The sequence below is a fragment of the Merops nubicus genome, unplaced genomic scaffold, assembly GCF_000691845.1.
Source record: "Merops nubicus isolate BGI_N331 unplaced genomic scaffold, ASM69184v1 scaffold16587, whole genome shotgun sequence".
NCBI lineage: Eukaryota > Metazoa > Chordata > Aves > Coraciiformes > Meropidae > Merops > Merops nubicus.
In genome coordinates, this window is record NW_008622434.1 from 14,030 (window position 1) to 29,819 (window position 15,790).

The following is a 15,790-nucleotide window of genomic DNA, read 5'->3' on the forward strand; positions in this document are numbered from 1 at the left end:
AAATGCTTATTTCTAGGCCTTAGAAACATAGCAATAAAAGGGAGAGAACGTGGTTGGCATGCAGGTTAGCCTTTCTGTGAGCTAGCTGTGTGTCAAGAATATTTGCAAACTTCATTAATATAAATAAGAGATAACAGCATCAAAATCAGTCTGTGATGATAAAGCCTATAACAAAATGAGCAAGACAACGACCAAGGAAAGGATTTTCCCAGGCCTTGCCACCTTTGATACCCGTGACTGCTGACACTGAAAAGTCAGGCTAAAGGGTACGTGGGCTGACACAGCACTGGTGCTGGCCATGGGGTAGCTGTCTTCTGCTGCCTACGAACAAGGGAAGATGGCCCATGGTCCCAGGACCCAGAGGCTGCCCTGGTAACCACTAGGACTCCAGCAGCGTGTGCCACCGGCAGACCTGCATCCCCTTCGACTCCTTCATTTCCTGCCAATGACTCTGCTCTTCCTCTCCACTACTGTTCTGACCGAGAGAAACCCAGCCAACCATCTCTTTGCGCTTCATGCTGCGTCTATTGTATATGGAGATCATCAGCGTGACATCAGAGAGCTGGAAGAGGGCAACCTGGAAGATGAAAGTTTCCTTGTAGACAGGGTTGGGTTGTCCTCGGCGGATGGAGGTCTTGCAGCGAGACATCTCTTGACCTACAGAGTTGAGCAGGCAGAGCTTTCCGTAGGTGTCTAGGACAAAAAAGAGGAAATGATGTTTGGCACAGGTGACAGACTAAACGAAAGCCCCAAGCTGTTAAAAGACATCCCAAAGCACTCCAAAACAGCTGTCTGCTGTGAACGAGGGCTGGATTGCTCTCCTTAGTGAAATCCATGGAATGAGCAGCAGCAGGTGAGAACACTCCTTGGATTTCCTCATATTCAGCTAGGGAGAAAAAGGAAGGAATGTTTGTTTCAGACCTACACTTTTGGAAAGAGCAGGAAATCTGGTTCCCAAGCCTAGCAAACCTGTCAAAGACTAACTGAAATTATGACCATCTCTATGGGTACTCCACATCAAATGGTGTGTTTCCACCTTCCCTTCTTCTCCCTCCCTCACAATCAGGCTTCATTGGGGCTGTCTTACCAGGGCTTCCTTTGGCTGCACTTGCCTCTCCTCAGAGGTGAATGTCTTCTCAGAGGAAGACTGCCTCTACGACCTATTCTTTGAGATAACAAACAAAAAGGGTACTGAAAAAGAGAGAAATGAAACCTGCATACACAGTGAAATGATTTCTCGCTTGATAGTTTCAAGGCTTTTTCCAGATTCTCATCTTACTTTTTTTGTTGGACTCAAGTTAAGTTTTATTCACTATTTAAGTCAGTAGGAGTAAAAATGCTTAGTAGATGCAGGCATGGGATGGTCCAAGTCAGTGTTCCCATCAATCTAATCTTAAACCCCTTGCTGCCTCTTGTATCAGTGAGTCCACCTCTGTTCTGTGGTCTCACGCAGAGCTCTGTGGTCCTGATGCCTCACAGACCCAGCTCAGTGTAGGTTTTCACCTCGGTCTACACATGATGGTAACAGATCACTCGGGTAGAAAAGTTGCCTTCAAACCCCTTCAGGATCTGTGCCTGGGTTTCTGCAGGCGAGTATTATTTCAGAGCGAGCTGAGGATGGGAAATAAAGAGCAAGCCTCCGCCTCTTGTCTGCAGCATGTCTGTCCTCTTCTGCTCCCGCTCCATGTGCTACTTTACACACTTATCTACTGAGCAACACAAGGTGTGAAATTACACTTCAGGTGTGAAAACACTTGTGTGTCTCCAAAGCTCCTCTCAAACTGTTCCATGGGAGAAGCTGCCAGGAGCCTGCCAGTGGAGGAGCAGAGCGTGAGCCTGCACATCTGTCCAGCTGTGCAGTACTGCCCAGACAGCTCAGCCCCTCACGAGCTGGGGGTGCTGCTTTGGCTCCGGGGCAACGCTGGGGATGAAGCAGACCTTGCCAACAAAGAGCTACTCGTTAGGCAGAAAAGCAGAGTTCTGACACAAAATAGTTTCCTGATTGTATCTGGGAAGCAAAGAACTGCTTTATGGAGAGGAGGACTAAGTCCCACACTAATATTCACTGTTGGTGGCGCTGAGGGACTGAAGTCTGTAACAATTTCAGACCCATCAGAAACACACAGCCCAAGAGAGAACTCTCTCTTCCAGCTCAACTCAACGTGAAGACATGCCAGATAAGTACCAGACACCACTGCTTGCAGTAGCTCCAGAGATGTCACTTTGCCTTGCACTGGCAAACTACAATGTGCCCTGATGCACTCCTCATGTGGAAGCCCTGGCTGCTGGTCTGAGGCTGTGGGGAACTCCCTAGAAATAGAGATAAGTGGGGACTAGGGCTTTTATAATTTTTTTTTAATGTATTCACCTTTTTTTTTTTTTTGTGAGGAGGGGATTTCAAAATAAGAAAAATCTCCACCAAGTTGATCTTTAAGTCCAAACAAGCAGCTAACTAGTAGAATTCGATGTCTAAATTATAAAGTTTTCCTTTCTTTCCAATCGAAAGCTTACATTTTCTACATAATTTCAGTGCATTTTCCAAACCACTCCCATTTACAGTCAGACAGCTGAAGGGGCTCAGCTCTGCTGGCACACAAGAGAGGTGAGTGCTGAGACTTAGTAATTCATGGAAATGAGACCCTTCCTATCTGCAGGAACCTGGCCCAACACCTCCACTTTTCTCTAGTTATATTCTTGGTGTCATATGCCTTTCCCCCCCACCCCCTAAGGACTGCTCTGCTAAGGGTGAGGGCATTTGACTGGGATCACAGCAGGGGCTGGGAACAGTCAGCAAGGGCAGAGCTGGGCTGTGGAGCAGCACTGGAAAGGTCGTGTCCCTGGACCTCTTGGCAGCTCCTGGGCGAGTGTCCCCAGCTGCGCTAGGGCAGGGGATGGGCAGGGTGGAGAAGCAGTATGCAGCCAAGGACTGCTACAAACACCCTCACTGCTCTCCCACCTGAGCATGGCAATGTGCAGCATAACTAACAGCAGACAAAGTACTTTTTTTAGCTTATCTTCCCATGCAAGGTGAAGGGAAGGTCACCCACACATGCCTGTATCTCCTTCTGGGAAGACAGGGAGAGGACTGAGGTCTAGATCTTCCTCTCAGTAACCCTTCCTATCATCTCTCCTTCTGACTGCCACCAGTATTGGCAGCTCAAGTGGGAGTCATCACACCTAACTGCAGGAACATTCATCTGAGTGGTGCCCAAAGGAGTCAACCAATTTATAATCAATACCACCAAAGAAACATATGGCATAATTCATCCATGATCAGGAAACAATGCTACCAACTACAGATGATATAGGTTTTAACACTAAAGCAAGTGCCACAGCTAAAACACCTCACAGGCAGCTGTTTCAGGATATCCCAGTTCATTTTCCAGGCAATGAATGGATGAGTTTCTTGCAGTCATAAACTCTAGGCTGTCACATCCCTGACTGAGGTCTCAACTTTTGCAAGTGATGAGTAATATAGCTGGCTTTGAAGATAAACGAGCACCACATGACCAAATTAAAGTCAGAAAATCAGCCTTTTTCTTTAATACACATCAAATCTGCTACATAAATCTGCACCAAGGCCCTGTCTATACAGAACCAAGGTCGGTGGGGATTTCATCCAGATGAGGTGAGAATGTGCAGGCTGGAAGGAGGCAATGCTGAGGGCAGAGATAGCACCAGGAGCCCTATTCATCCCCACATAAATACAGAGACAAAAGTAGTGCAAGTGACAACTAAACCAGGATGATAACTCTTCTCAAATTTCTTCCATTGGGTGTATTTTACCAGCCAAAAGAATCAAGTTTACTGAATAGAAATAAAAGAGTAGGTGTGGATAATATATTTAGCATCTGAAATTTGGTTTTCAGAGTTGCTATGCGTGAGGCTGAGCTGCTATTCTGCTTCACTTACAACATTTTCAGATCATGGTTTGCCCTTACTGCATTGTGCTCCTTGCAGCATCCTTGTAGGTGTCTCACCAGGAAACACCCCCTAGCTCTCTTTGTGGTCCAATCTGATCCTCTGTAATGAAAAGCTCTCCCCTCTGGTTGGCTTTGCCAAAGAAAACCCATCCCTACATACCTGGTAAAATTAGTGGCACTACAGCAAGGACGAACTTGAAAATTTACTGAGGAATATACGTGTGAGAGCATCTATTCATTATGAAGGCAAACATTTCCCATCTAATTACATGCTCAGATTCAGTAATGGCCTCATTACCGTGGTATCTCAGCACACTACGCTCTTCAGTTTATTTACTTTCACGCTACCTCTGTCAAGCACAAAAGAAGAAGAGAGATTAAGGCACATTCTTTAAAATGCCTGAGTGCTCAACTTCTATTTAGGCACCTATCTCACTGACAGGAAGAAGAGCAAGACCTCTTAATATCTGGGAGTGTCTGAGACTGCAGCTTGCCCACTGTTACACAGAATTTTGTGAAGAAGGAAGAACAGAATCTAATTTTGCCAAGACAAATTTTAGCACCATATCCACCAGGTTCTCTTTTCCATACAGGCTTTGGAACAGAAGTTCTTGCTACAGATCCTTTTTAATCTAAATTCATTTTTCACCTCTGGTATGAGTGGATTGAACAATGTTCACGTATACATAAAATATCAACACCTCTGCATTTAATACCAGAGTGAAAAGCACTAAATCAAGGAATGCTGCAAGAAGCCAGACACATTTTGGGCTGGTGCTGCATAATCTTACTCCAGAGGTTTGGCCAAACCTCTCCTCGTGCAGGCTGTTCTGTCTCCATCAATACTGCCCCAGCCATAAAACACCTCTTGAGAGCTCATCTGCAAAAGCAATCAGTTTATCTGCAATTCTTCTAATGACCCATTTCTGTCATCATCCTTCTAAGGAACTAACTGATAATGACCGCTCAGGGGAATAATCAAGTGTAATTTACATGCTCCCGTTTCTGGAGCAGGGACCACCGGGTGCATTCTGCTTTCATTTACCCTAAGCTCCACTATTCTTAATAAAGCTGACCTGTGAACAAAACCATTGCAAATACAGAAGCATTCAACTCCCTGCTGGAATTTATATTTAGAAAGGAAATAACAAAAGTCTCCCGAGCTCTCGGGTCTGTGGACTGCAGGGTACAACACAGTGCTGTGAGGACCTTCCCACCCGCGCTCCAGGCAGGCCAGCTCCTTTCCAACAGCAGCATCACCACGGCAGCCTGCTGCAATCCAGACTAGACACAACCACAGTAAAATAAAGCTTGGGCCCAGAGCTTGGTTTCATGCTCCTAGCCTACAGATTACACGGCAGCGTTGCATGGCAAAGCAGCCCCAGAGCTCCACTTTGGCCTCTCTGCACCCTGTAGCTCAACACACGGTTCCGGTTAGAGACCCAGAAGACTGCTGCTCCATTAGCCATGGCTTTACTTCCCCATTAACCCAGCAGTGGGGCAGCAATGTTCTGACCCTGGCTCACTGTAGCTAGACAGGGAAAAGAGGAGAGGAATTAGACCCAAGCTTTTGTTCCCAAATTCACATCATGCAAGTCTGGATTAGGCTAGAGGCAGCTTGTGGCCTGCTCTATAAATCATACAAGAGCTGAGAGCTGCCTACTATACTGCTGAGAAGCCAACTTTTCTTCCCCTGTTCCACCAAGTTCCTGCTGCTCAGGTCGTCTCTCCCGGGGCTGGCAGCTCGCACACAAGGGAGAAGCTGGGATCTGGCAACCATCACGTCATGTGAGTCATCAGAGAACAGACCAGCAGTGCCTTTCATTTCAAATGCAGCAGAAAGGAGTTTGTAGCTCCCCGGAAGTGCTGTTTGGCCCAAGGGAAGGGAACTGTGACTTGTTTCAGGCAAGGAGATGTGCTGTGGAGGGGCAGGAAACAAGGGTACCCTGCAAGCAAATGCCTGGGTCTCTCAGGAAGGAAAGCTGCTTCCAGAGAGCCTCCAAGCTCTGTTCCTTGGTGATCCTTCTCGGGTGCCATACCACCCCATGCCCACCCCATTTTACAAGGCCGCAGAGCCATTTATCACCTCCCTGCACTCTCCAGCCCTGAGGAGATGCTGCTTTCATCCAGGCTTACACAGCTCAAGCAGAGCACAGACACCTCTCCAGATGCACAAGATGACTCTCCTCTAATAATGGCATTTCAACACCCAACAACACACATGGGGCTTTTGCATTGCTGCTGCCTCAGAGAGGAGGTGGGGATTTTAACTAAGAGCCTATCAGAAAGCACAACTACACACCTCAGCAACAGCAACAGGCAGTGGCATGACGTAAGGGTGCTTCAGCCTGGCTTTATCTCACCGCCAGCAGTGGTGCCCACAGGCATGGCTTTACTATACAGCCTGCCAGAATCTCCAGCAGACACTGCTCTGTAGAGTCACTGCAGGTTTGTACCAAATGTTCAGCTCCAACAGAAATTTGGAATCAGGAGAGTTCTACTCTGGAAGCAATGGCTTTGTCTTCTTGTTTTGGGAGGGGGCTTTTCCAAACCTGATCAGTCCAGGTCTCTCCTGTGGTGGGAAGAGCTGTATCAAGCTAGTCCCTCCATGCAACAGCACCCAATGCCACATGCCTTAGGAAGTCTATAAAGACAAGGCAAATATTGCATATGCTGATTCTCTCCCAAATAGTCTCCAGTGATTCATGACTCAAGAACTTTCTCAGTCAGAGGCAGTGTCTTCCTATTTAATGGTACTGGGTGGATTTTGCTTTGTGAACTTGTCCTGTGCTGTATCAAACTCAAGTAAACTTCTAGCATCCACGACATTCTGCAGTGAGGAACAGTGTAAGAGAAGAGCTGTCTCCTCCTTAGGAGCCTCTATGTCCTTGCTTCATTTTCTGATCTTTGGGTTTGTATCAGGAGAAACAATGAATAACTGTTGCCAATTCACTTTCTCAATGACCCTTATGATTTCACAGGCCTCCATGAAATCTTCCCCCATCTCCCTTTGTTGTAGCATCATAGGAGGTGAGTCTACTCAGCTGCAGCTTGCTGGAAGCTGTTCCCCTACCCCTGGATTATCTCTGACAGTCTTCACCATATCCTTCCAGTTCTGTTATATTCTGCTTGAGTAGAGGTAGCTAGAACTGTACACAGTATTCATTACACTGGTGACTGTATATTTACAGTCAAGCACTAATTTTTTATTTTGTCCTCTGTATATTTCTAACCTAAATGTCAGTGGATATTTTCCTGGAACTGTTTACTATAAGCCTAATATTTCACTCCCAATTGGCTGTGAGTCCATCCAGATGAATTTTAAATTCTACTCCTGCCCTCATGCAATAACTTACATTCACTTACACTTCACCTTCCACCTGGCTGCCCAGCTGCCCATCACTGAGACATCCTTCTGGGGCTCCCTGCAGCCAGCCTCACCTCTACCACCCTGAACAAAACTTTCTCGGCTGTTCTTATTGTAAGTTTATCCAAACTATATTCAAGGATGGGCAATGAGAAGATGCAGAAGGAGAGGTGGTCATGTACAATCTTACTGTGACTGACTGGCAAGTACTTGGCAGCAAGTAACTGCCCATCACTTCTACTGCTCTGTGACCCAAGCTCTCTGGAGGACCGAAACTGCCCCAGCTTGCCCTGGTAAAGATCCCACTTCTACTGCTGATAAGATGGAAGCATAAATTACAAAGCTGTAGGAGCTTAAGCAAGTTCCCTGTACAGAGCAAGACATGCCAGTTATTTTTTTGATTCAGCTCCCTGGTCTCATTGCAAGTGATTAAAGAAATTAACTTGTGCCTTAGTTCTCCAGAAATTAAACAGGGAAAATAAGTTTTCTTCCCTCACAAACAAGCTGATAAAATAAAGTATACCTGTGGCTTTCAAGCATTCTGATACCGGAGCAACAAATACCAGGTAAGGATCCTAAGTTTTCTATGGGAACACCTTCTGTAGTTCTTGGCGTTGTTGCCTGTGGCTTGGGTTTTTAGACAAGTCTTCACTCCAAAAAATTTTCCTGTTCCCAACAGAAATTCTGCTAGCTTGTTCTCTCCCTCCTGTCTTTTCCAGAGTTAATGCTATTGTATTTGTTTAATGGGGTTAATATGCTGCTGGTATAATAATGATCATGTACGAATGTAATTATTATGTGTAATTAATTCCGCAGCTGCTGAAAAGCCTGGAGGACTTTACTTAGGCGAGGGAATATCTTTACAATAGTCTTTCTCAAATTGCATTACACACAGATGTAAACCCCAAAAGAAACACAGAATGGGAAAGAACAAAGGCTGGATTAGAGAAGAGAGAGATGCACCCAGACAAGCAGATGATGAAGGTTAAGCATCAACATCATGTGGGCAGAGGCCATCTCTCTGCTGCACGTTTATACACTGACCAGCACAAATGATTCCTAGTCCATCACTACAGTCCCAAGGTACTAAAACTATGCACAGAGTATGTGACTGGTTTTTAATTTTTAAAGACATGTCTGCTACTGGTGCAGACTTCCTTTGTTACTTTTTTTATAGTAGCCATCCTTAAGACAAACACATCGGGTTTTATTTTGAGAAGATACGATACCACAGACCAAAATATGAACCCCTAGCACAGGTTAATGATTTTTATAAGAAACAAAGAGAATGAAGTGCATGGCACACAAACCACTAGCACTGAAATACTTAGGGTGTCCACATCTCACAAAACTGTAGATGTTTTTCTGCATGAGGCTTTTTGGCACTCACTGATAATTTACAGTCCGGTGCTGCAGCCGTACTCTTGAGTGCTCTTAAGTGCTTTGAGTGATAATAGATCTATTTTCGTGGTCATGGCTTGTAGACTAAGGCCTATAAATCAGCATGTTCCACAGAACAATGCCTGGACACTTATCCTTGACCAAACTATCTTTAAATCCCACGTCTGTGACCTGAGGAAAAGACACTGCCTGCAGGATTTAAGTTTCTGCAAGCTGTCCGGCTCTTTCCTAACCCAGTTATTACCCATGGAAGCACCCATGACTGATATTTTCTTGACTTAGTTTGATTCTCTGCATCCCATTTAAGGGTTAAGTGATGGAGAAGACATGCCCAGGAAAAGCCGAGACATACACAACCTTCCTTTCCTCCTGCAGAAAACCATCTGGCTTAGCCTCTGCAGTCTTTAACAACAGAGATCACCAGTGCCCCAGTCCAGTTCCTTCTCCTGCACACAGTGAAATCTCTGGGCAAGGATGCCAAGGAGGGTGTATATATGCTGCAGGAGTTGCTGATCTCACCTGTGCAGGATGCCAGGTGGCAGAGAAGGGGGCCGATGTAGGCAGAAGGCACAGCTGGAGAATTTGCTGTCGTGCAAGACTCTCCTGTCATTCCACAGAGTTGCAGCTACCCGCAGCAGCCAAAACTGCTGATAAGGGCTGATAGCTGCAGTAAACTACTATGAGGGTGCCAGAGCCCTGGAATAGGCTGCCCAGAGAGGTTGTGGAGTCTCCTTCTCTGGAGACTTTCAAAACCTGCCTGGATGCTTTCCTGTGCAACCTGCTCTAGGTGCCCCTGCTTTGGCAAGGGGGCTGGATTAGATGATGTCCAGAGGTCCCTTCTGAGCCCAGCCATTCTGTGATTCTCTGCTTCCAGAACACTAAAGCCACTGGGCTATGACAGGAGCACGTGTGGGTACTGCATAGGTTCTGTGCATGCAGGGCTGGGAAAAGAGATGGATTCTGCCCATTGACTTCTCTCAGTCATTCCATAAATGGCTGCCCTAAATAGCAGTTTGGGCCTGGTACTGAAATGTCCTGAAGCGTTAGTAGATCTGAAATCCGCATGATACTTTAAAGAAATAAATCGTTCCCCCTGAGCCTCAAACAACAAAACCACAGATAAGAAGTATCTGAGAAAACACAAGGGCTACTTGCTCACCCTCCAGAAAGGGAGATAGCAGTTTTAGTTTTCACCTAGTGAAAGACTTATTGAGCATCTCATTCAGCCACGAGCACGTTTCAGACAGTAACAATTGGACCTCAAAGCACTCCTCTGCAGTGCCTGCAGGAGTTATCAGTGAAATGCTACTCCAGCATCTGAGACAAGCACACATTTTCTTCCTTCTTTTTAACTTATTTTGATTTCTGCTTCACTGGGTTTTCCATTTCTCATTACACTACTGGGAACTTTATAGGTGCAGAAGAACAATGCAGAATGCAGAAGAAAATGTGGACTTGGAATAAAAGAAGCAGATTGTGATAGGTTTAATTTGTAATTGTAATTAAATTTAATTGCAATTAATTTAATTGTAATAATTTATGAATCTCCATGTTTCACTTAATAACTGATCAAACACTGAGAGCTACTTGTCTGACAATACTGAAGTTGATCTGGAAAGAGAAAGGATGTGGATAAACAGCTCAAGATAGTCTTAACAGCAAAGATGGAAGAACTGTTATGAAACAATGTCATAACTATTAGTTTATGTGCTAGAAGACTTTGGCTAGCTTATCAACCCAATTTAACTACTTACTTGCTTACTGAGCAACATATACCTAGAAAGACATTTGTCAGAAGAATACAAAAAAATGTCAGTAATTTGGTCATGATATTACAAGTAGAGAGATGGAAGGCAACTATTAGAGTTCTATGCACTGAAGACATTTTGTTCATAGATAGAAGAGCATTACAGGTGTCTGACCCAGCCAGACACAACACAACTTGTGCAGAGCCTGATTTAAGAACAGAAGTGCTGCATAATCCACATCTTCATGGAGCAAAGAGACAAAGCTGAAATACCACAGGTAGATACATGAAAACATGCCATAAAAAAAAACCCAGCGAATTAACTTGGACCTCCTTATATAGGGACAACTTTAGTTTCTGAGAATAAAACTTTAGGAGGTATCTACACTGCAGCACATATGAATGCAGGTGAGCTTGCTTGCTGGAGCATGTGCTAAGACATTGCTACAAAGGTCCCAGCCTGAAACCTTTTAATAAAAAATGTACATGCAAACAAGAACATAAAGTAACTGACATGGAGACCTGTGTTGCCACAGCTAATCCAAGACTAGCTAGGGCTACACAGATGGGGGTCATGTGTTTTACTGCTGCATAAGCATGCCCTTAATTCTTGAGGGACTGACTGATGACACAGATTATTTTTGTAATATACTGAAGAATTGTTTAGTGGAAAGTTAAGTTTTCACATCCATATACTGAAATATTACATGAACGTTTTGTTAGCTCTGGGCCAAAGAGCACAGCATCTTGCAAAAGCAATCTTAGCATTTTGCAAGCTGGAGATACTATGTCAAATCCAGCGAATGTGAGGAACTGTTAAAGGTTATTACATTTGACAAGCAGGCAACCATGTCACAAAAAGCAAACATACCAACAAACAAAAAAATTGTCATTTCACGTTGCCATTAGCTGCTGGTTTCAGAGAGAAGGCAAAAGGACGACCTGAGATGACTACAGCACTGCCACCCAACCTCTGCATGAGGCACCCCAGCAGCAAAGCAGGTAACACCATGCACTTGGCTGCACCACCCCATCTGTATTGTGGGCATTAACACTATCTGAAGCACTACCTACAGCTCAAGCACTAACTAAACCTACTGCAAGGCACTGCCCATGTTTTCTTTTAGGTATTGGAGGAAGAGAACTCAACTGTTGCAACCCAGAAGAACAACTTTCAAATCTTTTTTCTGCAGAAGATTTTCTTGTGGTAGTGGAGATTTTACAGCAGCAGGATCCCTGAAGGGCCCAAGGCACCAGGTCACCTAATGCTCAGCTGCACAGCAAGGGGACTACACAAAGTAGAGTCCTGGGAAACGCTTAATGGTACTAGGCAGGGCCTCTGGAGGCCACATGGTAACGTAATCACTTGAAAAGCACTTCTTTCTTTTTATGGGTCTGCTGAGAATCACTCTGTGCTTTGGCTATAATAGCACTTTTGCCATAATCAGATGTTGTAAAGGTATATGCAATAAAAGAAACATTCAGGTATTACTGTCCTGTCAGCTGTGTCTTCATATGATTGCCTCCAATTACACTGTAAAATTTACCAGTGAGCCTATTGGAACTAATGCTTTTAATTTTCAATCAGGTACTCTGCAAGGAAACCCAGCTCAGAAACGACATAGCCGAATACCTTGTGGAAGAAAAGAAAAAGCAAATTTTGACTCAGTGGTGTTATTGAATAGCAGTGAAAGTCCTTACCAGGTGGCCTGTTAACAGCGAGGTTTCGGAAGTGACTGCCTTTGATCATCTCCACCGACAGCCGCCCTGTAGTGGCATTGTATGACAGGCCCACGAGCAGCTCTGGCACCCCTCCATGAGACAGGGACTGTGTTGAAGAAGCGCTGTCACTGTGAGAGATTGCTGACAGACTAAGCTGAGAGTCTGCACTCTGCAGGGACATCAAGACATTCACCACCACCCTCCCTTAATTTATACCTTGTAGACTTGTTTAGTGAGATCTCTCAAGAAATGACAGTGACTAAGAATGAATTATGATGGGGCACCAGAAGATTCAGAGCATCACTTTTACAGAAACACATCTCTGAACTTTCTGTTTAAAGATGAGGCACTCTGCATAATGTGTTATCACTCGTGTAAATCAAAGCCTCTGACTTAAGCATACATCCAACTACACCAAATGCAGTGTAAACCTCCTTTTGGATGGAATTTTTGAATGGAATGCATTTTGTAGTTTGGGGTTTTTTTGGTCATGTACTGTGTATTTTCTTACTTTCTTTCCTTGCTACCATGATGCCTTCTCTACCCCCTCTTCACCCAGAGTATGATGTTTTATTCATTTTGCATGCACAGCTTCTCACTGAGCTTTTTGTAGACATTGAATCATAATGGATCTCTTCTACACAAACCAACTGGCATAGCCAGAGCTGGGTACAACTGTGATGTGCATGGAAGACTATGAAGCAGCACATTCAGTTCCTTCTCACATGACCCACCTCTTCACTTCCCTCTGTCATGAAAAGGAACATTAGTAAGCACTTCTGGTAACGTGGAAAATGCACAACACAGATACACAAGCTAGTAGCTAGCGCCAAATGAGTTAGTCAGTAGTGCAGGTCCCACCAACATAATGCTGCACAAGAACTACTGTCCTTGTTGAGAGTAAGGCATAATTAGCCTTGGTGGTTCCGGGGCCAAGCTACTATTTCTGCATGGCACAGCATTTGATGACTTGTATAGATGTAGTACACCTACACCATTTTGTGTAAGCTTGCCAGCTGAGCTGATGTTAATAAGGCACAGCTTCGTGGAGGGAAGACATGCCCTGGGCTTCCCCTTGCTGACAACTTTTTAAGTCACAGTAGGACAGATGCACCAGCTGCATCCTAACAGCTCTGAATGAAAGATATCAGGTACAGCTAGTCCCCATTCACCAGATAAGCAATTTTACAGATTCTGTGTTTCTTTCATCAAACTTACACTCAGATTACTCCTTGGCTCCAAGACCAGTGTCACCTTTGCTTCCCCTTCCTGGCTGATGTTGCTCAGGTAGAACAACTGCTCTCCCATCATCTTCTCTCCAATCAGCTTGTGCACCGCATAGAGGCGGAACCGAACGGCGTGGCTGCTTAGCTCCTCTGGCTGCAGCTTACTGAAGGTAATCTTATCCTTGAACATGGGGACGGGTCCTCTCTGGACACTTGTCTTACCCCTCTGTTTCTTGCTAGGCATCAGGACCGTGTGCACTTGCCAGGTGTTCACACCGCTGCGATCTTTGTCTGGGATGTCCCTGGCCTCCAAGATGGTAACTGCTAGCTTTTGACTTGAGGCTTTATAGGTGAAGATGACATCTAGATCACCACATTTACAGATGGGTTCGTGAGCACCATGATGAGCTGGTACACTGTTAATTTCATTATGTTCCTGCACAGAGAAGGAATAAGTAGAACCTCCGATGGATTTCAATTGCCTCTGTGATCCCAACTCTATTTAAAAAAAAATGTTCTCCTCACTTTTGCTTGCAAGTGTAGGCAGTTGCTCTGCAAGATAAGGATCCCACTGTTTCTTGAAAGGCCAGTGATAGTTAATTGCCTGATTTTGTATATTAATTCCCCATAAAATCCAGTTAGCAACAGTGCTTGTTGAAACATTTCCAAGAAAAAGTTTCATCAATATTTAAGTGATTTGCAGGAGACTGAAATTCATTCTACACAGGGAAAAACTAAGTAAAAGGGGGGTTTATGTTTCATTCATGTCAATTTTGAGGCATTAATAAAACTTTTTGATTTCACTTGGGAAAAAAAAAAAACAAACATAACCATTTACTTTGAATGTACACTGGAAATTTTTCCAAATTGTTTTTTTTTAACATTACCAAAATCAAACAATCCAGTCAAACCTGCTAACTTTTTGGATATTTTGTTCTGCTCAAAATGAAAAAAAAATAAGCACTTTGATGGGAGGGAAAATCACCATGTCAGAAATTCTTGCAGAATGGAAATTCCATTTCTAGACCCATAAGTCAGTAGTATTCCAACAGCTAAAGTAATGATAACCAAGAAAAACAGTCTGCTTAAATACATGTTGATTCTTTATTCCCTTTTTAAATCTCCCAAGAGACGCATCTGTTCCTTCTGTTCAGTTTGGATACTAATACATGCAGAATAAAAATTCAAAATAAACAATCAAAACATGGCCAGACCAACTCACACATAATCTTTTACCTACTTTTAAAACAAAAATCATCTTGACAAAAAAGCATGGATGCTCACCTTACCTTCTGATGAGTGGGTGTGTGCATTTCTGTTCAAAAGTGCTTTTTTATCTCAGAGCTAGAATGTGCTTTGTGTGATAAAGGGGTTGCTATAGTGATCAATGATTTGTATTTAAACATGAGTATACACTGTACTAGGGAAAGACAGAAGGTGAGTTAAGGCCTGTCACTAGCAATCTGAGTCACCCTCCTCCTCAAACATTTATTTTCTTTTGAACATAGGAATCTTATTGTTTAGAGCACATATGATGGGCCATAAGACTTCTGATGTAATTCCCTTCAGAATTGTCTAGAGTGGTATGTGTCTCACACAAGACCTCGGACAAACATCAAAATTTGTATCTACTTCCTCTCAACCTACTTTTCAAGTGCTCAGGTTCATCTGCCACGACATGGAAAGCTCCAGCTTCTTCTGTTTTCACAGGTGTTTAAGATTCGTGCATGTGAATGCAATAGTCCATGTGTGCACAGTAGTAATGGAGACCTGCTGCCATACATCTTGCAGAAGCAATGTCAAAGGGAGAAGAAAAATCATCGCTCGGACAGCACACAAAATTACTTGGTTGCCCATAAAAATGCCTTTCTGTTTGAACAGCAGGCTGCAAAGATGAAAATGAAAGGCAAGCCAGGTTGCCTGGAGAGAAGGTGATGTTATGGAAATGTTAAGTGCTGCTGTGTACCTGTCAAGTTATTTCTGTCCAGTTGATGAAATAATATTTAAGAAGGAAATGTAATGGGATTACGCCTGATTCATGCTTCCCTCCACATGCTCATCCCTCCCCACTTTCATCTGTGCATTTGCTATTGAGAAGAGTCACAACTGAGAACTGCTGCTAAAGAGTGGAGACAGCTGTGCTTGCAGCATAACTTTGCTTTCATCTACGTGCTCCTGGATGTGAGCTCCCATGCGTCATCACAAACCCACAGGTATAATGATCCAAGAGGCACCTTCCTGCCCCGACAGGGCTCAGTGCCTCATCTTCTGGCAGTGCGTAGGGCAGACTGAAGGTCAGCTATCTGGTTTTTGACAGAACAGCTAAAAAGGATCTGGATTTCAGGCAATCTCAAACTGTGCTGCTGCAGAGAAAACTGCATGAACTGGAGGCAGAGAGGGAAAG

The 15,790-nt window shown here is 44.2% G+C and overlaps 1 protein-coding gene across 1 annotated transcript in view; it reads right to left on the reverse strand.

Moving 5' to 3' along the window:
- Positions 1-269: 269 nt before the first annotated feature.
- SYT16 (synaptotagmin XVI) overlaps positions 270-15,790 on the reverse strand; it is a 40,293-nt gene continuing 24,772 nt past the window's right edge. Inside the window, exons 3-5 of the mRNA XM_008944790.1 lie at positions 13,379-13,822; positions 12,140-12,329; positions 270-693 (exon numbers count right to left, since the gene is read on the reverse strand). Of these exons, the coding sequence (XP_008943038.1) occupies positions 380-693; positions 12,140-12,329; positions 13,379-13,822 (948 nt within the window). The 3' untranslated portion in view covers positions 270-379. The remainder of the gene's footprint in view (positions 694-12,139; positions 12,330-13,378; positions 13,823-15,790) is intronic.